General features: G+C 49.0%; 2 protein-coding genes across 2 annotated transcripts in view; both read right to left on the minus strand.

The window, feature by feature from the left end:
- Positions 1-8,028: 8,028 nt before the first annotated feature.
- On the minus strand, positions 8,029-9,990 carry LOC133352941 (mucin-3B-like). Its single transcript, XM_061568947.1, has 2 exons — positions 9,869-9,990; positions 8,029-9,750 (listed from the first exon to the last, which is right to left on the minus strand). The coding sequence occupies exons 1-2, from the start codon at positions 9,988-9,990 to the stop codon at positions 8,349-8,351; spliced, it is 1,524 nt and encodes a 507-aa protein (XP_061424931.1). The 3' UTR covers positions 8,029-8,348.
- Positions 9,991-9,992: 2 nt separating this feature from the next.
- LOC133352940 (potassium voltage-gated channel subfamily KQT member 4-like) overlaps positions 9,993-23,853 on the minus strand; it is a 74,394-nt gene continuing 60,533 nt past the window's right edge. The window contains 3 exon segments of the mRNA XM_061568946.1: positions 9,993-16,688; positions 17,355-17,493; positions 18,527-18,658. Of these exon segments, the coding sequence (XP_061424930.1) occupies positions 15,903-16,688; positions 17,355-17,493; positions 18,527-18,658 (1,057 nt within the window). The 3' untranslated portion in view covers positions 9,993-15,902.

The following is a 23,853-nucleotide window of genomic DNA, read 5'->3' on the forward strand; positions in this document are numbered from 1 at the left end:
TTGCCAAGCTTGGGAATTTATGTACTTGTTGTAGCGTGAAAGACGACACGGAGGCAGTTTTCGGTTAAGGCCTTGCGCCAAATATGTATTTAGGGTGTAGACACTTCCCCAGGGGTAGATAACTGTACTGGGTCCTTCCAGTGACCCCGCTTTCGTCACGGGGTCCCCCCGAAGTACCTATAGGAGACATGACGTCATCGCACCGGAAGGCGCGCATGACGTCACGTCCCATACTACTCCTCTACATTCTTATGCAATTTGCACTTATTTGTTTGTTTTAGGGACCCCACGGTGGCGTGATGTCATCTTCCTCGCCTGATTTTGGAGGAGGTCGGGGGTTTGACGCCTGTGTATTTCGAGTTTGCATGTTCTCCCTGTGGTCGCGACGATTTTTTCTCTCCAGGTTCTGCAGTTTTTCCCCTCCCCATTTCGAAATGTGCGTTGATATTATTTCGATTATTTTGCTTCTATAAATGATAAGCCACTTCGTTGAGCTATCATTTGTGGCCAGGTCGCCTCTGAAAATGAAGCTAATTGCTCAGTGGCCTTCAACTGGTAAAATAAAAAAAAATGTTTAGTTGTATTTGTGCTTTGCATTAATTTCTGACACTTTTCACTTCTGTTGTTGTTTTTGTATTGTGACGTTCTGGCCTGCCACGACTGGACATGTGAAAAATAGCTTGAAAGCTCATCTGATTCCTCCAGTATAAATACATATTCTGATTCACAGTGTCCATTATAAATAATTCAACCACATTTAATGTGGCTGAGCCTGTCTGATTTCAAAAGCTAAGCATGGTCAAGCTTAAATTTCGATTGAAAGCTTTCGTGACTGCAGGGATTCATCTTCTTGGTTCTTTCGGTAAAGTAACGTAGAAGGGAAATAATAAAATAATAAAAATAAAACATAATAAAATAATTCTCACGACGTTTCGGCCCTTCTACGTGACTTTACCGAAAGAACCAAGAATATGGGCAAGCGTGTTCTCAGGCTGCCTGGGAATGAGGTGTCGTAGGCTTTGGTTGCCAAATGGCCAGAATACAGAAGTACACCAATATATTATTGAATCTATCTGTGCAAAGTTTTGAGTGTTACGCCTCCCTTATGTATAGATTGTTTCCCTATTGGTTTCTCATGCTTCTTACATTCATTCAGCATTCTGCACAATCGACAAGCCATGCGATGACTCCTCGCTGGCCGTAAACCTCCGCAGGACTTAGTGGACAGGAATCAACAATATGCGACATTGCTTGTATACAGCCACAGCTACAATTTGGGTTGTCATGAAGACCCCCAACGGTGGTGGTCGGCCTAATTGGTGATACATTAACTACCTCGCCTGGTATGCAAAAGGTCGTGGTTTCAAACCCGTGCATATATTTGGAGGCTGCATGTTCTTCCCGTGGTTGCGTGGATTTTCCCCCAGGCCCTCCAGTTTCCCCCTCCACATTTGAGAACATGCGTTTAAGAGTATTTGGCTGCTATAAAAATTCCACATAAGCCACTTCGTTGAGCTATCATTTTTGGCCAGGTCGCTTCTGAAAAAGAGCTGTGTCGCTCCAGTGGGCCTTACCTGGTAAAATAAAAAATATTTTAGTTTACATAAAAATGCTCATTCATTGAATTCGCCACACATGCCCAATGCAGGACTCTTTTGGAAAAGTTTTAAAAGTCAGTGAGGGCTTGTTAGGTAAATAATTCAGCATACATATCAAATATTTGTTATGATTGCGGGATTGAATAACTGATATAGATACACACCAATGTTATGCAGTAAAAAGCTGAAATCTGAAGCAGTTGAGTTAATGCTATGATTGATTTATTGACTTTATTTGTTGCCGCGCTGTTTTATACAAGAATGGCCTGTGGAGGACCTTGGTGGGGACAAATGAAGTTACAGAAAATATTGGACCCCCCCCTTCCCCCCCAGAAAAATGTCGATTTAGGGCCACCCGAAATCGAATCTAATTTGTTAAATTTCGTCCAGATATTTTTATCCCGATTGTGCTACCGGTATTTTGCCACGAGCAGTGCAAGCCTTCGTGCTGGAGAAAGGTCAACGAAAACGTGCATCACGAAGCTACCAATGGGATCCCTTCACCCTACATTATAAGATTGAGGTTCGTTACAAGACAGCCAAACCAATATATACATTTATTTTTGCAGACATTGGTGACCATCAACTCACTGCAGCCACCCGGATTGAACCCAATGACACCCAGCAGTGCCAAGCCCAGCGCTCTGACCTCTGAACCGCCCGGCCGGCCACATGTGGGCAACACATCTTTTATAACTTTCATTCATGAACCGAGCCCGATGCGAGTGTGCGCCTGGCAGAGGTCGCAAACGGGTTTTGATTCCTTACTCGTACCCGTACCCGGCCACACCAGGGTCGCAAACGGGTACCCGTACCCTACCCGATACCCGGCTACCCGTACCTGGCTGGGTATCGGGTAGGGTACGGGTACCCGATTGCGACCTCTGGGATGAAGCCATGTTGCAGGCGCGGGTGGGTTGATTCTAGGAACTTGAATTGTGAGAAGAGACAAGACGTTGGGAAATGAGTGACAAACGGTTACACACCAGTGACTCACGGCCTACCCGTACCCGGCCACACCAGGGTAGGGTACGGGTATCGGGTACCCGATTGCGACCTCTGGGATGAAGCCATGTTGCAGGCGCGGGTGGGTTGATTCTAGGAACTTGAATTGTGAGAAGAGACAAGACGTTGGGAAATGAGTGACAAACGGTTACTCACCAGTGACTCACGGCCTACCCGTACCCGGCCACACCAGGGTAGGGTACGGGTATCGGGTACCCGATTGCGACCTCTGGGATGAAGCCATGTTGCAGGCGCGGGTGGGTTGATTCTAGGAACTTGAATTGTGAGAAGAGACAAGACGTTGGGAAATGAGTGAGAAACGGTTACTCACCAGTGACTCACGGCCTACCCGTACCCGTACCCGGCCGCACCAGGGTAGGGTATGGGTATCGGGTACCCGATTGCGACCTCTGGCGCCTGGGTGGTCTTGAAGGGTGGCTGATTCCAAATGTGAGATCGCAATATGTTTTGGTAATTTTTGGGAGGAGTGTGATGGTAAAGCCGACAAGAAGCGGGCAAACCTTCCCCCGCCATCCCCTTCATGAGTCGTATGTGTGAGGATACAAAAAGAAGACACGGCCATAGCACAGCTCAGAGCGGTATACATTATAATTAAGTGTTCACATTTTCAGCACAGAAACAAACATAATCGGTAAATTGTCAATTTAACCCAAGTTGAGCACTTTTGTTCCTTAAGACTTAACAGTAAAGGCAAGATGGCAGTATCGGGGTCAGACGAAGGTCGTGAGATTCGACTCCCAACATTTGCCGAGCGACTTAATTGGCAGAATTGGTTAAACGTGAATTTAAAGGCACGGGCTTTACATATGGATCCGCGTGTACACAGACAATGTACATATAAATACACGTACATGCACGCACAGGTATACACGTTCAACAAACTTATAAGTGCAACCCAAGTGGAAATTGCCATCGGGTTTTTAGTTGCAGTCGCCCCACGCAGCTGCAGTGTGCAGCCTTCATCAGGGTTCTTGGGTCCGTACTCTCTGTACAGGCACTACCTATACAGGCATCAGTAGCTCAGCACATTGATCACAACCAGGTCGTGTAGCCTAGCCAGTGCAGCCGTCATCAGTTCACGATTCGTGGGTTCCTATTCTACAGTGCACAGTCACCGCATCCACTGCACGGCCGCGTTCTTCATTGTGTAAAGGAGAACCGACACAAGATTGCAGGGGGGTTCGTCTTTTAATCCTTTCCTCCCATCCACACCTGTCCCCAGCCGTCCCAATCTCGTTCCCGCCAAAAGCCCCCTCTTCCCGCCCGTTCTCCCCTTATATCTCCTCGATCACCCCTCCCACTCACCCTCCTATTGGTGGGAATCCTTCCCTTGACACCCCTACAATCGCAAGGCCCGCGGGGCACCGGTGGGCCCCGATGGCCTTTACTGCGGCCCGTGACATGCAGCCCCCGACAATACGCAACAGATGTGAAAACTCCCCTTCTTGCTGTCAAACCCCCAATGGTTTCAAATGTGTGGCGGCCATCCCACTGATGTCTTATCTGGAAAAGTACCCCGCCCCCCCCACCTTGAAAATTAATGAAGAACACTGCATATACAGGCATCAGCAGCCAATTACATTTATGTCGCATACATGGCTCCGACCTAAAAGAGGCTTCTTGGCTCAATGGGCCTTGCCCCAAAGAAATAGACGAATAGGGGTGTGAGATGCCGTGAAAGTAAACCCCAGAGACAGGAACAGAAGTCATTAATTGAGGTAATTCCAGTCGTGAGCCAAGTGGGAGTCTGTAGCGATCTGCTGTTATGGAGTGGTGTGGATATAAAACAAATGACATAGACACATAACAATTTTGTTTGCTTTGCTGGTACAAATATATTTTCAGGAAAAGAAATGAAATAAATGTTGAACACATTTGTTTCGGCCTCAGGAAAATTAAATTATTTCAAGTAAAAGGGAGAAAATGTATCTGGAAGCGTTATAAACGGACACGTGTAAATTTGATTTTAATGGGGGTTTGTTTTTACACAACTGTTGTGCACAGGACCAAAGGCCCAAAATGTCGAACAGCCAGCAACAAACGGCACTATCAGAGTTGTAATAGTTAAAGCGTCGATACTTTTCAGGAATTAAGTAATGTTACTCTTCAAGGAAAGTTTACAACATTTACATTGTGGCTTGGCTCTCCAATACACCGGTGTGCTGTACTAGTGACGAATTGGCACGTTCTGTTTACGTGACAACCCTTACTAGTTGGCTGTGTCGGGTGGTGGCGGGTTTTAATGACACATTCATATATTTACGCGATCAAACCCCAAAATTACTCTATTATTGATATTGGTCGCGAAAGCCTACGTGTTAAATGTTACTCTTATTATAGGAGTTTGGGAAAAAGACACGATGATGGTCAGGAATTACGGTGGCTCAGTGAAAGAGAAGTGGTGTGACCTGCAGTGTGGGGAATGAGTGGGTGACAGGGTAAGGGGGTAAGTGGGTGAGTGATGAGTGAGTGTTATGACCTGCAGTGTAGTGGTTGAACAAAGTATGGATGAGATGAAACAGTCTGGTTGACCAAGTCCTCAACATGCCACGAGGGATAAACGAGCGAAGTTCATGGCAACAGATACGATGGTAAGGAGCGATAGAAGAGTGCTAAGGAGGAAAATGGAGTAAAATCGGTGCTTGATGACCAGTCGACCTGCCTAACGTCGTGAACTACGTTAACAGAACTGACCGCCGGTAAGCCGGTTAGCCGGTGACTGGAGCGACTCGGTGGATCACAAATCGATCTGAATGCATATTAGGTTTTTTCGGTAAAGTCACGTAGGTAAAAAATTAAAATTCATAAAAGTAAAATAAAAATTCAATAAAAATCACGACCTTTCGGAGGCAACACAAGCTTCTGTCTTCAAGTGGAACCGTCACAGCATGATAGCTGCATTGATACAGACGGAGGCTTGTGTTGCCTGTATCAATACAGCTATCGTGCTGTGACGGTTCCACCTGAAGACGGAAGCTTGTGTTGCCTCCGAAACGTCGTGATTTTTATTTTTATTTTACTTTTATTCATTTTAATTTTTTTTACCTACGTGACTTTACCGAAAAAACCCTAAGAATATGAATCCTTGCAGTCACGAAAGCTTCAAATCTACGATCTGAATGCTTTACGCTGATCGAAACCCAGCGAAACGCCACGGTGGACATCAGATGCGTGAGCGCTGACAGAAGCCTCTGCTGATGAAGGCTGCACTGGCCGCTGCTGTGAAGCCACCACATCTGAACGCTCTGACGACTCAAGCCTGAGGCTGCCAATTTACACCTCAGTTATGCGAGGGAGATTCTCAAACACGTGTTTGTGGCCACGGCTAAAACCTTCAACCACACACACACACGCACGTGGGGTGTCCATAAAGGCGCAGGCCTGCAATTGCTTGCTCATACCATTGCTGGTGGAAGGAGCCTCCAACAGCGGGGGTGTTTGGTCTATTCTTCCACGTTGCCCAGATATGTTGGAAGAGGTGCACGTACCCACACTTTACCCCACCACAAGCTACCGGCCGATCGATTCTGGTGTCGCCATTTATATATTGCAAGGGAAGATAGGGGTGAGAGGGATTTAAGAAACCTGCACCGTTGTTTCAACTTCCGTGGCAGGAGATAGAATTGAACCGGCGACCTCTGGACGGGAAGTGCAGTGGATGAATAGTCGATGGGCCAGAACAGAGATTGGTACCATCTCAGGAAGAAATACTCGAGCCGTCCCGATTGATTTCTATGGCCAGTGAGTGAATTACGTCATGACCCACTGTACTTATGCAATTTGAACTTATATATTTTATAGATTTAAAACGTATTTATTTTTTAGTGATTTGGTTATCTTTCCTATACTTTGTGCTGCTATCGTTTTTAGTATTGTTGTTGTGACTTTCTGACTCGCCCCTACTGGATGCGTGAAATAGCTTTATAGGTAATCGGATTCCTCCACTATAAATTCATATTGATTCTAATTTGAAATGGTTATTATCGTCATTGGTCACAAATAAATTGGAATCTCGGGTGGTGCCAACACGCCAAATATCTGGGCTCATGGGACTAGATGCAGCACACCAAGGCAGCTCCGTAAATATTGTTCATCCATTATGGATGACCGATATATAATTAGACAGCTGTTTGCACTGTGCGGCTGAAATAACGGGAGCACATTCACGGTATAATTGGTTCATTTTAACCGAAAAGCGCGTTAATGTTAGTCCGTGGATTCATCTGGCAACCGTAATAATAAAATATAAATATATATGTCACGTGTAAAGAAAAACAGAAACCAGTCGTCACATGCCGTGCTTATTCAAAATGACATGCTCTTTAAAAAAATTGATGTTATAAAATCCTCCACTATGTCATCGTGAAAGGGGCTAGAGCATCACATACCCACACCTCCCGAGTGTTTCTTTTGAATCGACCTGTCTCGAACTCGTCAAATAATAAATTGTTTCTTGAATAATGAATGGAAAACACTTTATGCACACCCTGTACATACCCGTAGGCAAAGACAAAGATCACCCGTGTAGGCTTTTACAGACTGTTGGGGCAAGTGCTGTTTGAGAGCACCTGTGGCGTGTGGCTTGGGGGTGGGTGGCCAGCACCACGTCCGGCCGCCTCGTTCCCCCCGTGCTGATGTTTAAGGGGCCGTCCATAAATGACGTCACGCGATTTTGGACGATTTTTGACCCCCCCCTACCCCGTCACACGGCGTCACAAAAAGTCAGACTCCCCCCCCTCAAATATGACGTCACAAAGCTCTGCCCCCCCCCCCCCCCAAAACCATATTTCCATTTTGAAAATAAAATATGCTTCAAATCGCTTTAAACTATTGTCATTGTAGTGCGTATTTAATGTGGCGCTGTACTCTGATGTTGTAGGAGTGTTGTTATAACAATTAGTGTTGTTATCACAATTCTATATTTATTTAAAGTTGCGCATTTTGATGTCACGTCACACATCGTCACAAATGTCTGGGGGTCCGTCCATAAATGACGTCACGCACCTAGGGAGGGGGGGGGTCAGACATTTGTGATGATTGACGATTATTGGGGGGGGTGAGAAATGTGACGTCACATCAAAATGTGCAACTTTAAATAAATATAGACAACACGTTCTACTTAATGAAATAGACTTTTTAATAAATGTTTTCTCCTACAACATCAGAGTGCAGCGCCACATTAAATATGCACTACATTGACAATAGTTTTAAGCGATTTGAAGGATGTTTTATTTATTTTTGGGGGGGGGGGGGGGGACAGAGCTTTGTGACGTCATATTTGAGGGGGGGGGGTCTGACTTTTTGTGACGAAGGGGGGGGGGGGGTCAAAAATCGTCCAAAATCGCGTGATGTCATTTATGGACGGCCCCTGACCACCCCCCCCCCCCAGGTGCGTGACGTCATTTACGAACGGCCCCTTAACACCACGCCAGGTGCTACTTCATTCAATGCACAAATCGACGACTCGTAGGGGATGCCGGCTCGCTGGGTTGGGAGCGCAGTGCGATCACCGTCGACGCCCGCGGATTCTCGGCACGCGGCACACAAACTTACTCACGTGGGATGACGCACATTCTCATTCACGCGCACACACACAGTCACACAATGCCATACGTACACAGATTTACACCTATACCCAGACATACTGCAGAGGTAACGCTACACTGATGCATCAATTCATTCGATTGTCTAAGCTCACGATGTATGCATTGAATGGCTTAATAATCAGATGGAGGCGTTTTTAGATCCGTATTTGTTGTAGGCAGTCTGTCGACGTTGTGAAAGCTGCGAGTGGAACGCGTTTCTTGACTCGAGCGAGCTTATTATGAGAGCTTGGGGGGCAGTGCCAGGAAACACGAGAAGTGCGGCGTGTTGCAGGGTGGTGAGTGGGTGTGTTGTTGTGATCTGTAGTGTGGTGAGTGGGTGGGTGAGTGGGTGAGTGTGTTGTTGTGATCTGCAGTGTGGTGAGTGAGTGTGTTGTTGTGACCTGCAGTGTGGTGAATGAGTGTGTTGTTGTGATCTGTAGTGTGGTGAGTGAGTGTTGTTGTGACCTGCAGTGTGGTGAGTGGGTGTGTGTGTTGTTGTGATCTGTAGTGTGGTGAGTGGGTGAGTGTGTTGTTGTGACCTGCAGTGTGGTGAGTGAGTGTTGTTGTGATCTGCAGTGTGGTGAGTTGGTGAGTGTGTTGTTGTGATCTGTAGTGTGGTGAGTGGGTGAGTGTGTTGTTGTGATCTGTAGTGTGGTGAGTGAGTGTTGTTGTGACCTGCAGTGTGGTGAGTGGGTGAGTGTGTTGATGTGACCTGCAGTGTGGTGAGTGGGTGAGTGTGTTGTTGTGACCTGCAGTGTGGTGAGTGGTTGGGTGAGTGTGTTGTTGTGACCTGCAATGTGGTGAGTGAGTGTGTTGTTGTGATCTGTAGTGTGGTGAGTGAGTGTTGTTGTGACCTGCAGTGTGATGAGTGGGTTGTTGTGACCTGCAGTGTGGTGAGTGGGTGAGTGTGTTGTTGTGACCTGCAGTGTGGTGGTGAGTGGGTGGGTGAGTGTGTTGTTGTGACCTGCAGTGTTGTGAGTGGGTGAGTGTGTTGTTGTGACCTGCAGTGTGGTGGTGAGTGGGTGGGTGAGTGTGTTGTTGTGACCTGCAGTGTTGTGAGTGGGTGAGTGTGTTGTTGTGACCTGCAGTGTGGTGAGTGGGTGGGGGTGTTGTTGTGACCTGCAGTGTTGTGAGTGGGTGAGTGTGTTGTTGTGACCTGCAGTGTGGTGAGTGGGTGAGTGTGTTGTTGTGACCTGCAGGGTGGTGAGTGGGTGAGTGTGTTGTTGTGACCTGCAGTGTGGTGAGTGGGTGAGTGTGTTGTTGTGACCTGCAGGGTGGTGAGTGGGTGGGTGGGTGTGTTGTTGTGACCTGCAGTGTGGTGAGTGGGTGGGTGTGTTGTTGTGACCTGCAGTGTGGTGAGTGAGTGGGTGAGTGTGTTGTTGTGACTTGCAGGGTGGTGAGTGGGTGGGTGAGTGTGTTGTTGTGACCTGCAGTGTGGTGAGTGGGTGAGTGTGTTGTTGTGACCTGCAGTGTGGTGAGTGGGTGAGTGAGTTGTTGTTGTGATCTGCATGGTGGTGAGTGGGTGAGTGTGTTGTTGTGACCTGCAGTGTGGTGAGTGAGTGGGTGAGTGTGTTGTTGTGGTCTGCAATGTGGTGAGTGGTGGGTGAGTGTGTTGTTGTGACCTGCATGGTGGTGGGTGGGTGAGTGTGTTGTTGTGACCTGCAGTGTGGTGAGTGGGTGAGTATGTTGTTGTGACCTGCAGTGTAGTGGTTGAAAACGCTACGGATGACACATGATCGGTATTGTCCATCGCTCGAGTGCTCAACATGGGTGGAGGTCATCAAACAAGTCAAAGTTTATTTTGTTGAACCAGATGACATCTCCTTTGTTGAAGTTCACGGTAGTAGCGATAATCGAGTGATAAGTAGGCGACTGTGGAGTGGATCAGTGCATCAATCAACCCGACTGCCTTACGCTGTTTACTATGCTAACAGTGTCATTAATCATCACCCTGAATCGCGACAATTAATCAAATTGCCAGGGAATTTATCGTTACAGCCCTAATACATACGCATGTACACAGATCATACACAACCTCAACTGCACACACACACACAATACAGAACTCTACAAGTGCGTGTGTCCATGAAACTTCGCGCAGTGCTGATGCTCTGTAAAGATGGAATATTCGGCCATCGATTACCCAGCGGTTCCAACTACATCCCAACGTTGGCTTAACATTCGCAAGTTGACCGTGGGTGGCGGCGTTATATACACACTGTACATATATACATGCACGTGAATACACATGAAGTCGTGTATTTACATGATATTCTACACAAATAAATACTCAAACATATGGTTACATATATACATGCAAGTACACATACATGGCCATGCACACACAAGCATACGTACACAAGCATATGTACACACACAAATACACAAATATATAAAAACACACACGCATACAAGCCATTGACTACGAAGTGACGGTGGTGTCACCACGGCGCTTGTGCCAGGCTAGGTGCAGTGTCGGAGGCTTGCCGACAGGTCATTCGACAGACCCAGGTGCCATGGGTTGATCGACTGAGATGACTGGCAGATGATGAACCACCCGTGCTCCACAGTGCCAATTTGATGCGTTTTATCCACCCGGCGCTCCGCTCGTTGTTGTGAGCCTCGCTGCTCTGCCCAGTAGCAGCAGCGTCATTCACGAGCCTCCTCCGCAGAGGTCAATCTGGGCACCAATCATCGGCACATACATACACGCGCACACACGCACATGCATGCGCACACATACAACACGACAAGACAAAGTTCCCTCCTATAGCCTGCGCAGGTTGTTGACGCAAATGTTGTTAGCGAGCACCAGGCTCGGCCGTCTTTGTCTCCCCAGCGGTAAGAACGCCGCAGCAGCCACTCAAGTCGACCTAGGGGAGGGCCTGAACCAGTGGGGATAATCGCCACTGACATTGGCCATGCGCCTGGAATCGAACTCGGTTCGCCGCGGGCACGAACCACCGATCCAACCGCTCCCAACAAAACAACACAGCAGACGTGACACTCACTCCACCGCACGTGGACACACCACACACACACACGCACACCACACACAAACACACACGTGCACACCACACACGTGCACACCACACACACGTGCACACCACACACACGTGGACACCACACACACACACCACATACATACGTGCACAACAAGCACACCACACACACACGTGCACACCACACACACACGTGCACACCACACACACACACACGTGCACACCACACACACACCACACATACCACACACACCACACATACCACACACACACACCACACACACCACACAACACACACACCACACACACACGTGCACACCACACACACACACGTGCAAACTGCGTGACAATAAATAATGTGCGTGAATAACTTAAGACACACCGCTCCACGGCACGCAAGGTCACCAGCGTCCGGCTGGCTACATCGCTATCATCATCATCATCCTGTTACGAAGATCAGCAGCAGAGGACAGTTACGTTGACTTATATACAAGATACGCACAACCCCAACCCCTAACCACGTGCAATACGCAGTCGTGCGCCTGTGTGGATTAAAACGGACGATGAAATTCTGCGTCTTCATCTCGAGGAGAGGGGGGGGGCAACTATTTTCCTTCATCCGGCAAACGAACAAAATAAAGCGCAACTCAAATGAACGGAACGAACGATACGACGTGGAGCCTGAAGGATCACCAGCACAGACGTGCGAACAGCCGCTACGAGGAGGAACGCTCGCCGGATGGATCCGCGGCACCGCGTGCGCCGTTCGGCCGTCACACCGCATCCTCATCCTCGTTCGTGCCGTCCAAATGTCGGGCAACAATAATAGCGACGACATTAACGAACTTTGAACGCTGTACTGCCATCGCACGCTGTTCGCTCGCTCCCGCAGGGAGAGAGAGAAAGACAGGGGACGACTCACGGGGTGCGGGGAGGAGGAACCACAGACAAGCGGGAAGGGGGAAGGCAACAGCAGCAGCAGCAGTCATGAGGTTAGCCGGCGCTGCCAACAATTGCCCAAGCTCTGCTATCCTCTATACATCAACGTGTGATAGACCAATTAATGAGTGTTTACAGGCGAGTGACGAGTAGGGCTCAGGGTTATGATGTCCACTGTTGTCTAATCACTGTCACCACGTGAAATATAAAAGGCGGTTTCATCAAAATAAAAAGTGCTTGGCCCAATCACGGCCGGCAGAGGCGGCGTCTGGCAATACGGCAGAAGGCGGCGGCTGTTCATTTGTCGGTGAGCCCCACTTGTCTGGCACACTGAGGGAAACCGCCTCACCGCGGACACGTGAATTAAACCCACGGGTGCAACTCGTTTCTTTGTTCTCGTGTGATAAGGATGGCAACTTTACTTTGTTGTGCAGCGATTCATCGATATATATTTCTCCTTGCGGTGCATGCATCGAGCCATGCGCGAAAGAATCGACTAGTTATACGATTCATGCAATTATCGTATTCGCCTGCAAATATACTAATTATATTTAGGCTAACGAAACTAATTTCAGAGGACAAACGGATTTAGATGGAACAAATGAGATGACACAAACGACACCGTGCATTACAAAGCTGATCGGTCGATCCTGACGTCGCATCATCGCGATGATTTGTGAAGTCAGAAGGGGAAACGCCGATATGTCTACCGAATTCCACACTGTCGCAGTTCAAGTTGGCCACCGTGCCTGCATATTTCCGGACCCCCAGAATTCTCTTGGGAATGAGATGACGAATCTAAGCAGTATTTTGAGTCTCATCTGAAAAGGCATCGTCATAAATGATAAGTACGGTAATAATGATCGCAATTGTAACTAATTTAGCCCCCCTTCAATGTCGATGATGTCCCATCCAATTTGATGCGTTTTATCCACCATGCTGTACTCACCGTGATGGTGAGTACAGCATGGTGTACTCACCATCACGGGGTCGCCGGGATAACCGGGTTCTTTTGTGTTGGGCACGTACCACTGTGCCCCCCGACCTCGCCTCCTAACTCGTTGCCGAGTCGAATTCCGGTGACTCCCTGGGCTTGTGCTGACCATGCAGCTTATCAGCTTTGCAAGAGGAGTCGTGGAGTTTGTAATGAAAATTCTGCAGTTTTGTTAAAATGCCTAGGAGCTAAAGAAGGTGACACTTTTGAATTCTAATTTTGGGCCACTCAGGAAAGCAGATTTTGTTGTTGTTGTATAATATAACATCCCTTGAAAACTCAAGTCTTTTATCAATTCAACTACATCTATTGCTTGTAATGTCGCGTGTATTTTTTGAGAACATAAACCATTACCCATACGTTATGTCTGTTAATTTGCAATATCATTCCACGGTTATAAGCCGACATGTGTTACTTTGACCCACTCTGGCCTTGCCATTACAGTGGCGCAGTTTAAAGTGTCTAGACCTCGCTAAAGACGTTCAATAAAGTTGAAACCAGTGCAGAGTTGCCTCAGTTCACCTAAATCCCCCTGGTAACACTGATCTGGAAGGAGGCCCATTTGGCCAATACATGACGTACGTCTACAAGATTTCACTTTCAGCGATGAAACAAACCCCACTTTTGGCTTTTGAAACGTTTTAAGCGCACAATGAATATGCCCCGTACAGCGATACGCGCGTGTGACAGACAGCCACGCACTGGAATGAAAAGAACAAAAAATTGTCCAACGTGAGGGTCCGACTAGTTACGCACCGAGACGTAACGGTGTGCGCATTAGGGTTGCGAATACCTACGGACAAAAGCCCGCATCTTTATTTTTTTACTCCAATTTTAGTTTGGTTGATTTTTTCCCCCAACTTTTTTTTCTTCTTCTTCCTCTCATTCCAGCACTGTACTGCCTTATTAAACACGTGATTATCTGCATGAGGTCAGCGAGTTACAGTACATTCATACCGACAGCGCGTGGTTTAAAACCGCGTGCACTTTGGGAAAACCGCCGGTTCAACGCCGCGGTGGCCGTGACGGCAATGGCGGCGGCGGCGGTGACGACGCTCGTTCACCGCGTTTTTTTTCCCATCGCCGGCCAACGCCGCTGCGTCTGCATCGATGAACCGTGCTTGCAGACCCACGCCACCAGTCCGCGAAACCCTCGCCGGCTTAAATACAAGTTGATACGTCGCGCGTTATTAAATACTTGTTGTTACTCTGATGTGATGCCATTGTCAGTTCATTAATTCTTTCGTAGTCGTTCCTTTGGGTTGCCACTTTGCCACTGTGACGGTTCATGTCCTCTTTGATCATTGATTAATATTTCCGCTGCCTGTTGTTGTTGTTGTTGATAAGTCATCAATGCTGACTGGGTAGTGTTCCATGAGCACACATTTATTTATGGACGTTGGATTGGTGGATCACACAAGATTGGGAGTTGCAACCTCCGTAGTCTATTTGGAAGAGGACTAGGATCATGATTGCAAGGTTCGAATCCCAGCCAAAGCCACCTTAGCCCTTAATCACCATCACCACCATCATCACCATTATCACCACCACCATCATTATTTTTCTGAGGCGAGCACTATCTGGGGAGTTCTCAACATTTGGTGTAGAGATGTCATCAGTGGTCGCTGTATTACGGACAGACCTGGCCCTGCCACAGGACCGTAACGCTTCTGCCTCTTTGCCGACAGTCAGCAGCGTCGTGCTGTGTTCAATATTAAACGGGCTGAGAGTGGAGACTCGGGCCAGCCGCCAGGGTGGTGCAAGCGACGAGTGTGTTCGCCCTGCATTTGGAACGTTACCAGTTCAAATCCCGTCCGGGGGTCAACTCAGCCCATCGTTTCCCTTGGGGCGGTCAAAAGTACAGGTACCATTTTGTTGGAAATCAAAAGCATTTGTCCTCTGAAGAGACTCAATCAACTCGGGATCCACACCACTGGTTCAAGGGCGAGATCATATCCCTGGGACCGCAGTGTTAAGACGTAAAACTGTAGTGGCCTCAACTGCCACTCGCCGAGCCAGCAACAGCCCAGCCACGTTGCCCGTGTGAACGTGTAATGGATAAAGTTGCTAAACTGAAAAGTTGCAAGATAATCAATTGTATTGTTGTTCATGTTTTTCTGTAACCGCTGCGCTCTCTTTCTTACCCCAGCAGGCAACGCTTGTCACTGAGACAGGTTTATCTCAATGGGTTCTAACATGTGTAGGTATACATTTGTCCTTTGTGCCCAACCATGCCAGATGGAGGCATGCGAGGTACCCTGGTGCCTGCACAGGTCTGGGTCCATTTGGGTGAAGCAGCATCAGATCCAGTGCTCCTAAGCTCACCACAGTCCACCTTCACATATCTACCGACGGTCTCCGTTTAAATTAAGCTGCGACATGCCGCAAGTGCCTGACCATTTATAAACATATTCCACGTGACATGGCGAGTGCCGATTCCAATTAATAAACACATCTTTTACGTGTCACCACGCGTGTCCTATGTCACGTGGGATTTGTTTAGCAATCATCGGGTGATGCGCGCGGGGGAGCGAGGAAGTGTTCAAACGTGGAGAAGTGGCGCCGCAGTGGGTTGCGAGGACTTGGATGGGTGGAGTTGGGGAATTTCACGCGAGACCGGAGCTCTGGTCGGCGTTTCCACGACCCCGCCAGCAGAGGGCCCACCTTCAGGGCAGAAGCCGCCCGCAACCCGCGCTGCGATTCACCCTCCACCTCACCCTGCTGCCACCGTTAACCTTTGCCCCCGGGGGAGGCCGTGTCACGCGAGCCCCGAGCGCCTCTCGGCCGCCGCCGCCGCCGCCGCCACCGCGTCGTCGGCGTCGCATTCGCTGGCCGCGTCCGCGTGCTGCGCGTCCTCGTCGCTGATGAAGAGCACCACGTCCTGCCAACTGAGCGACGCGTCGTCGCTGCCCAGGCTCTCCTGCGCCGCCAGACGCGCCCAGCCCTCGCCCGCCGCCACCGCCGGCGAGACTGCCGACGCCGGCGCCGCCGTCGACGGAACCCCGACGCCGTTCTCCCGCTCGAGGCAGTCGAGGCTGTGCGCCCGGCCCCGCCGGCCCTCGGCCGTCGACCTGCGGCCCCCGGCGCGGCCGCACGGCGAGGCCCCGGCCGCGAAAGACGAGTACGGCGGCGGCAGCGGCGGCGCCGGGTCGACGCGCGACGACGGCTCGCTCGCCGGGTGCGCCCGCCTGGCGCCGAACCGCGACCGCTGCTTGCCGTGGGGCGGTGGTGAAGGCAGCGGCAGCGGCGGCGGCGGAGGCTCCCCGCGGTCGGCGAGACGCACGAACGTCGACGTGGGTTTGGGCGCCGAGAAGTAACCGTGGTCGTTGTCGGCGGCGGCGGCGACGACGGTCGGAGCCGCAATCGGAGCGGTCGTTTCGAGGTCGTAGGCCAGCGCCCGCGGCTCGGTCGGCGCCCGGGCGGGAGGGGGCGGCGGGGGAGGAGGGGGCCACGGCAGCGCCTGGGGGTCGTCGGCCGGAGGCACGGCAAGGATGCGGCGGTGGAGGTCGACCAGAATGTCCAGCTTCTGCTCGATCGCCTGGACCTGTGGCGTGGCGAGGATGGGAGACGCCGTGACCAGGAAAAACCGACGTGCAAGTGAAAAGTCAAACGTGTCTGCGGGGATGGGGAATGGAACTAAGCAGCTGGTCAGATAGGCACCGCACTAGCGAACTAAGCACTATCCCTACCCGAGACCACAAGAGCAAATCAAATGTGAGCTGAATTGATCAAACGTCTGCACATATGCAGATAAGAAGTTGAAGATGAAGGCGCACCCCTGCAGTTGCTCAAGCCACTGCTGTAGGAAGGGCCTCCTTTAGTGGGAACTCAAGAGATAATTAGATTTACTCTCCCACTCTGGCCAGATGTACCCACACTTTACCCCACCACGCACGAATTCCCATTCGACTGTGCTGCAATTCATATATCACTGCTAGGTTTAATAACAACACTGTATATTATTGAATCAATAGATTCAACACAACACGATGCATATTATCCAGAATGTTCTTAAAAATCCCTTTTAAAAAAATGTTCTTCAAAAACCCAACGCGAGCGGAAAACGAATTTACCGCGGCGGCATTTGCTCCACCCGAGAGGAATGGCAGATAAAGAGGGGCGGCGTGTCTGCGGCAACTGCACGCACGCGCCGCCGATTGTGGCGGCGGCTGCGATGCGTCGGGGGGGGGGGCGGGGCGTGTACACGCACGTGCTTCTCGACGCGCGCCACGCGGCCCAGCAGGCTGAGCTCGTCACACGGCACATCCGCCTCGGGGCCCGCCCCGCGGTCGCGGCCCCTCCGCTCCACAGGCCCCGAGTGGGTCCTCACGCCCAGGATCTGGTCGACCCTGCACGCGCGGACGCGCTCGTTCGAATCGTCGTCTGGAACGCTCTTCCTTACGATATTAGGAACCCATAGGAGCTATGCACCCTTAAATCATCTAGGTTGAAAACAAATTTCTTTAGAAATGCTTTTTCGTGTTTGCTTTGTTGTCCTTCCATCGCACCTCCGAATAGCCACGGTTGGCTACGTACGGTGCGAAAGAAGTTCAACATACATACAGACGTCGCTTCTCCTTCTCATTCTCTGCCACAGACACAGGGCTCTGTTGAAGCTCGAACCGGCCGTGAAGGTCAGGTGGCTCAGAAGAGGTCAAGTGCGGTGAGTTTGGTTCTGTTTGTTCAAATTGTGTTCTGCGTTACATTCCAGTTGTGAGAATTAAAATACCGATATGACTGTTACAACCGCATATGGCAGAGTGAGTGGTAGGTGCTGCCCTCTGCTGTCTGTGGATCAGATGTCACCTGAAGTAGAAGGGATCTCAGAGGTAGCTCTGTTATATCCACTTCCATGAGACGTTCGTGAACGTGAACGGTTGCACAGCTCTGCGAGATTTTCCAATGGAGACTCTGTCGCTGCGGCGGATTGCTGTGGTGGTTGTTCTAGTTGTGGTTATTTTAGTTGTTGTTGTAGTGGTTGTTGTGGTGGATGTGGTTCTTGATGTGGTGGTGGTGGTTGTGGTTGTTATAGTTGTTGTAGTCGTGGTTGTTGTAGTTGTTATTGTGGTTAGTTAAATTTCGATTTAAAGCTTTCGTGACTGCAGGGATTTGTATTCTTGGTTCTTTCGGTAAAGTCACGTAGAAGGGAAATAATAAAATAAAAATATGATATAAAAAATTATATAATATTTTTACTATTTTATTTTATAAAAAAGATAATACATAAAAAAATATTTAAAAATATATTTTTTTTATTTCCCTTCTACGTGACTTTACCGAAAGAACCAAGAATATTGTGGTTAGTTGTTGTTGAGGTGGTCGTGGCTGCTGTAGTGGTTGTGGTGGTGGTGGTTCTTGTAGTTGTTACGGTGGTGGTCTCACCGGGCCTGCAGGCTCTTGACTCTGCCCAGCATGTCGAGGTGCCCTGCCGAGTACTGCTCGATGACGTCCTTCACGTCATACGGCCTCAACGTCTCCTTGAATTTCTTCTTCGCGACGAGGAACTTCATCACCCTGAGCGGCAGCAGCAGCAACAACAACAACAACGATCACTACAGCGCACCGGTTTGTTGGGAGAGCAAGCCAATGGTAAATGTTGTGAGTTTTCTCTCCAACACACAACCAGTGTGCTCAAGTAATTGCCACGTTTGGTTCACGTGACAGACCTTAGTAATTGGCTTTGGTCGGGTGGAGGTTAGGTTTATTAGACATTTATGCAATCTAACTAAAACATTTTGTAATTAATTGTATTACTGTACCCGCAGGGAGGAAAGCCGACACACAAGCTCGGAGGGCGAAAGTCTCGGGAGAGATGGGAAACGATTCACGAGTGACAATCTCGGTGACGGTGCTGCCGTGACAAGTGCGAGATTATAATAGGGAGGGCTTGCTTGGGGGTTAGATCGCGTAAATATATACGTGTCGTCACACAGGCTACTACTGGCCAAGACTAATTAAGAGAATCTATCGAAATTCAGAGAACTCAAAATAATTGTAACCGTTCGGATAGCTACCGACTTAGTGCTGCTTGGAGGGGAATCATCAAATAATACATTGTTTAAATGCATGCCTATACAGGCCACCATACTTCAATAGGGATTACCGTTGTTACGGCTATTTTAGTACAAAAAATGGACAGGAAGTACAAGATCAATGTGCTTGCATAATGCGCATGCATAATGTACGTTGATTCATTAACCACCCCCCCCCCTCACTCTGCACAATAAGTGTTGCCATCACATCTATGCCTCTATATAAGTAACTAAACAGGTGCACTTCACAAATCTGGCTGTCGCCTGATGAAGCTAGTTATATTTACTGGCAAAACGTCGTACTCAGATTGTAAATGTTGTGGCTTGGCTCTCCAACACACCATTGTGCTGACTAGTGACGAATTGGCACGTTCTGTTTACGTGACAACCCGAATTGGCTGTCGGGTGTTGGCGGGTTTAACGACACATTTATATATTTACGCGATCTAACCCAAAAAAAACTATTATGGATGATATTGGTCGGCAAAAGCCTGCCACGTGTCAAACTGGAGGGCTTGCTGTTACGTGGAGAGGCTGCGGTTTTGAATGACAAAATCCAAGACGTTGGGGGAGAGACGTTAAACGCCTTTTATTTTCGTTTCAAGGGCCCGGCGTCCTTGTCGCCGGGCTCTTATATTCCAAACTGTGCACATGAAGTTGCAAATAACCGTCCCCTTTCGTTCCCTAACTCTGACTCCGTCTCGCCAGGTGATCGCAGAGTGTCCCTTGTGGGACGTTGACCGTGCGCTGCTTTATGAAGGCTGCGGACCGTCCAGGGTAAGCGGCCACTGCGACACGCAAAATGGCAGCTTGTGAGCCCCCTCGTCGCCCTGGCACGTGTGACATTTCCGTTCGCAAACTTGGTTCTGCTGCGTTTGGCCCAAGAACTCGACTTTCAACGCAGGCATCTGCTGCGCCGGAAGCCAGCGTGCACCGGTCTCGTGAGAGATTGAGGCCTCCCAAATCGTGAATTAATCCTCTCTCTGTACACTGGCATGGCCCATTTTAGTTCCATCGGTTGACAGGAGAGGGACTTCATCGACAGTGACAACCACAGGCTGCTGCTGCTGCCCAAGCACCGATGACACGTGCTTGCGTCTCCGTACAACAGCTCTGAGGGTTTTCGTGACTGCAGGGATTCATCTTCTTGGTTCTTTCGATAAAGTCACGTAGAAGGGAAGTAATAAAATAATAAAAATAAAACATTATAAAATAATTCTCACGACGTTTTGGCCACAACGCAAGCAGCCGAGATTGTCACTCGCTTGCATTGTGGCCGAAACGTCGTGAGAATTATGTTATGTTTTATTTGTATTATTTTATTACTTCCATTCTACGTGACTTTACCGAAAGAACCAACAAGCTCTGAGGGTGTCGAGCTTGCAGGCAGGGGCTGGTATCATCGGCATATCTCCCAACGGGAGTCAGGACTGGTTCTGCCGTCACTTGCAATTGTTAGAAATGTGTCCCATCCACATCTCGTTTTGTCAAGTTGCGATGATTGATGAAGATCGGAAAATCTGTGCCTACACCGCAACTCTGCATTTTGCTTCAGATTCAGAATACCGCTCTGCAAACACGGTCCTTGAATGCCGGTTTTTAGCATGACGCCAGATCCGCGCAGGTGCCAAACAGTCTCCACGTTGTTTGTCGAGATTCGTGTGAAGAAGATGTTCACGAAGGGTATATCACAAAGTAGGCAAACATGGATCGCAAAGAACGAGGGAGGAGACAGCCATGAGCAAGAAACCGACGGCCGTCAAATACAGGGAGGCCACTGCCAGAATTGAGTAAAATTTTCCTTCCGAAGAAGACAATGCCGGTGATGCGGCACAGCAACCGCTACGTACGATACACTGACAAAGGATACACCCAGAGGTAACAGAAAGAAAGAGCAATTGAGGTCGATCTCAGTGGAGACCCCAGTATCTCTAATATAATATGACAGTGCCTCTAATACAAGAGCCCAGTCTAATAGAAGATGGCACGCTTCGTGAAACTTCCAGACTGGAGCTGCCATGCCACCAGACGTTTCTTCAAGGTTACCCCAAACAAGCTCGAGCGTCGTAGAGTTTGTTTGGGGTTGCAGAGGTTTGTGGTTCGACTTTGGCAGGTAGCCCTGGTTAATACCGCAGGGTGTGTTAAAACATAAAACACGCGCCCGGTCTGCATCACAGTGGACATCCAGGATCCAGTGACATCATTTGAAAAGAGTGGGGCGTTTGCTTGCCGGTGTCAAGACCTTACATTTGCCAAATTTCAAAAGATTATATCGCAAATGACTCGATTGAGATTAAACATTGCCAGCATCGCACCCGATCGCCAAACTCATAGCAGCAAGTGGCAGTGAAACACCGAGACTACGTTACGGCCTTGCGCTCTATACACGGCTAAACTACGAAACCTACTAAAGTAGTTTTTATTAGATAATGAAGGCAGATGTAATTGACCACAAGCTGAATGTTTATTTGGTTGGATGAAACAACCTAGTGGCCGCCTAAGGCAAGTATGTATGTATGTTGAACTTCTTTGCACTGTACGTAGGCCAACCGTGCTAATCGGAGGTGCGGGGGAAGGACAACAAACTAAACACAAAAAGCAGCTCTGAAGAAATTAGTTTTCAATCTCGATTTAAAAGTTCACAGCTTCAGTGGCTTCCGAATATCGGAAGAGCGTTCCAGACGGCCACAGAAGCGCATCCGAAAGCGCGCGATACGGTGGCCGTCTTTTTTCGATGGCCAGCCAAAATCCGTTGCGAGGATGACCGGAGTGCCGTGACGGGTGACACTCCTCGACGAGAGCGAGAGGAGTTTGTCTTCGAAATGGAGCTTCAGTAAGGAGTTAATCAAGGCCACACTTCGGTGATATCTGACATTCGGCACCGTCACTGCAACCTCGCAAAGGGAACCGATGCCACAGTTCCGCACTTCCTACACGAGTCGTACATTCCTCCCCTCAAGGAAAGAACTCCAAGCTCGAAGCGGCGATGAATTTCCGTTTCATTTTTACCGCTCGATCGGTTTGCCGCCGAGAAAACAAACTCGCAGCGGCGCGGCCAAGAGTAAATATAAACCCGTCTAGCACACGACGGATCCTTGCCAAGATGCCAAGACGGCCAGGGAGACGTGCTCGTGTCTGTGGTACACGCCGTGTTGAACATTGTGAGAGGCGGCGTCGCACCTCACCCACAACGGATTCAATCGCAATCTCACAATCTAAACTAAACTATTTTTATTTTACCAAGTAATGCCCACTGAGCTAGAAAGAGCTCTTTTCAGAAGCGACGTGGCTGTTACAAGTGATAGGGAAAAATCCATCCGACCAAGGGGGGAGAGACACGCAAACTCCAAATATACAGGTGTCAGAATTGAACCCACGACCTCCTGCATACCGGGCGAGGGAGTTAACATCTCGCCACCGCGGCGCCCCAGACGGCCTCCACAATGTTCGTTCCTCCACCGACTGTGCGAAGGGAAACCTCTTCCAGAGGGGTTTGGTGGTACATGTTGTTTATGTCGTTTATTGTGAAATTTCGGTCACAGTTCCTATGATCACTGTTACATAGCTTTTATGGCTTTATTTTGGTGATTTCGAAAACGTTTTTTGGTTTGGCCATGTTTGTTTGTTGTAGTACGGAGTAAGACTGATGGCCTTAATCTAAGTTGTTTTGTGGTTGTTTTTGTTGTTTGACTTGCATCCACTAGGATTTTTGCACACAGCGTTGGTGTACAGTGCTTTTTCTGCAATATTTAGCAGTCTTTTTCTGGATTTTTCTGTTTGCATGTAGTCACTTTAAGATGTTTTCTTGCTCATGTTTTTTTTTGTTGCGGTTGCACTCGATTCAAGGGCCGAATGGCTCACAGGGCTATACCCAATAAATGAAACTGAAAGCTCTTCCTGAGGGCGATGCCGACGAGGAGAACCACGAGAAACAAGGAATCGGCGAAATTCACGGTGCCCGGCAGAGCCCAAGGCACCGCACGTCGTGCGAGCGCTGGATATAAAGAGACGTAAAGAAATATTGGTCTTAGGCGCATGCTCCCATCAGATAACTTCTACGAAGCTGGCCACTACAACGATGCAAGCACGTGCCATGGGTGCTTCTGCAGCGGCACAAACAAAAAATAATTACGTTCCTGTCACGTGTCCGCCTTTCTACGTACATTTTTGGGCAGGACGCATCATGGCTGGAGGGGCCAAGAATAATGGGGGTGCAGGAAAAGCAGCGAGGCCGTGATCGTGTCGACCGGTGAGGTGGAGCGATAGAATGCGTTCGGGTGCCAGGTGGATCATTATAATGCACCACAGGATCCTGAGTGGCGAAAGCGAACTCAGCCCTCTCCAGCACCCCCACCCCACCCCCAGATGATACAGGGCTGGCCAAAGCTGCCGTCATCATCACACGTGGTCGAATAACATCAGCAACGTGTACTTCTTTTGCGCCATTCGTAGCCAACCGTGGCTAAACGGAGGTGCGGGGGAAAAACAACAAACTAAACACGAAAAGCTTGTGTTGCCTCCGAAACGTCGTGATTTTATTGTTTTTATTTTTTTATTAATTTTAATTTCATTTTTTACCTACGTGACTTTACCGAAAGAACTAAGAGGATGAATCCTTGCAGTCACGAAAGCTTCAAATCTAGAAAAAATTAATGAGTTTTCAATTTAGATTTAAAA

This window comes from Lethenteron reissneri, chromosome 42, assembly GCF_015708825.2.
Source record: "Lethenteron reissneri isolate LAM-NWPU_2019-01 chromosome 42, ASM1570882v1, whole genome shotgun sequence".
Classification (NCBI taxonomy): domain Eukaryota; kingdom Metazoa; phylum Chordata; class Hyperoartia; order Petromyzontiformes; family Petromyzontidae; genus Lethenteron; species Lethenteron reissneri.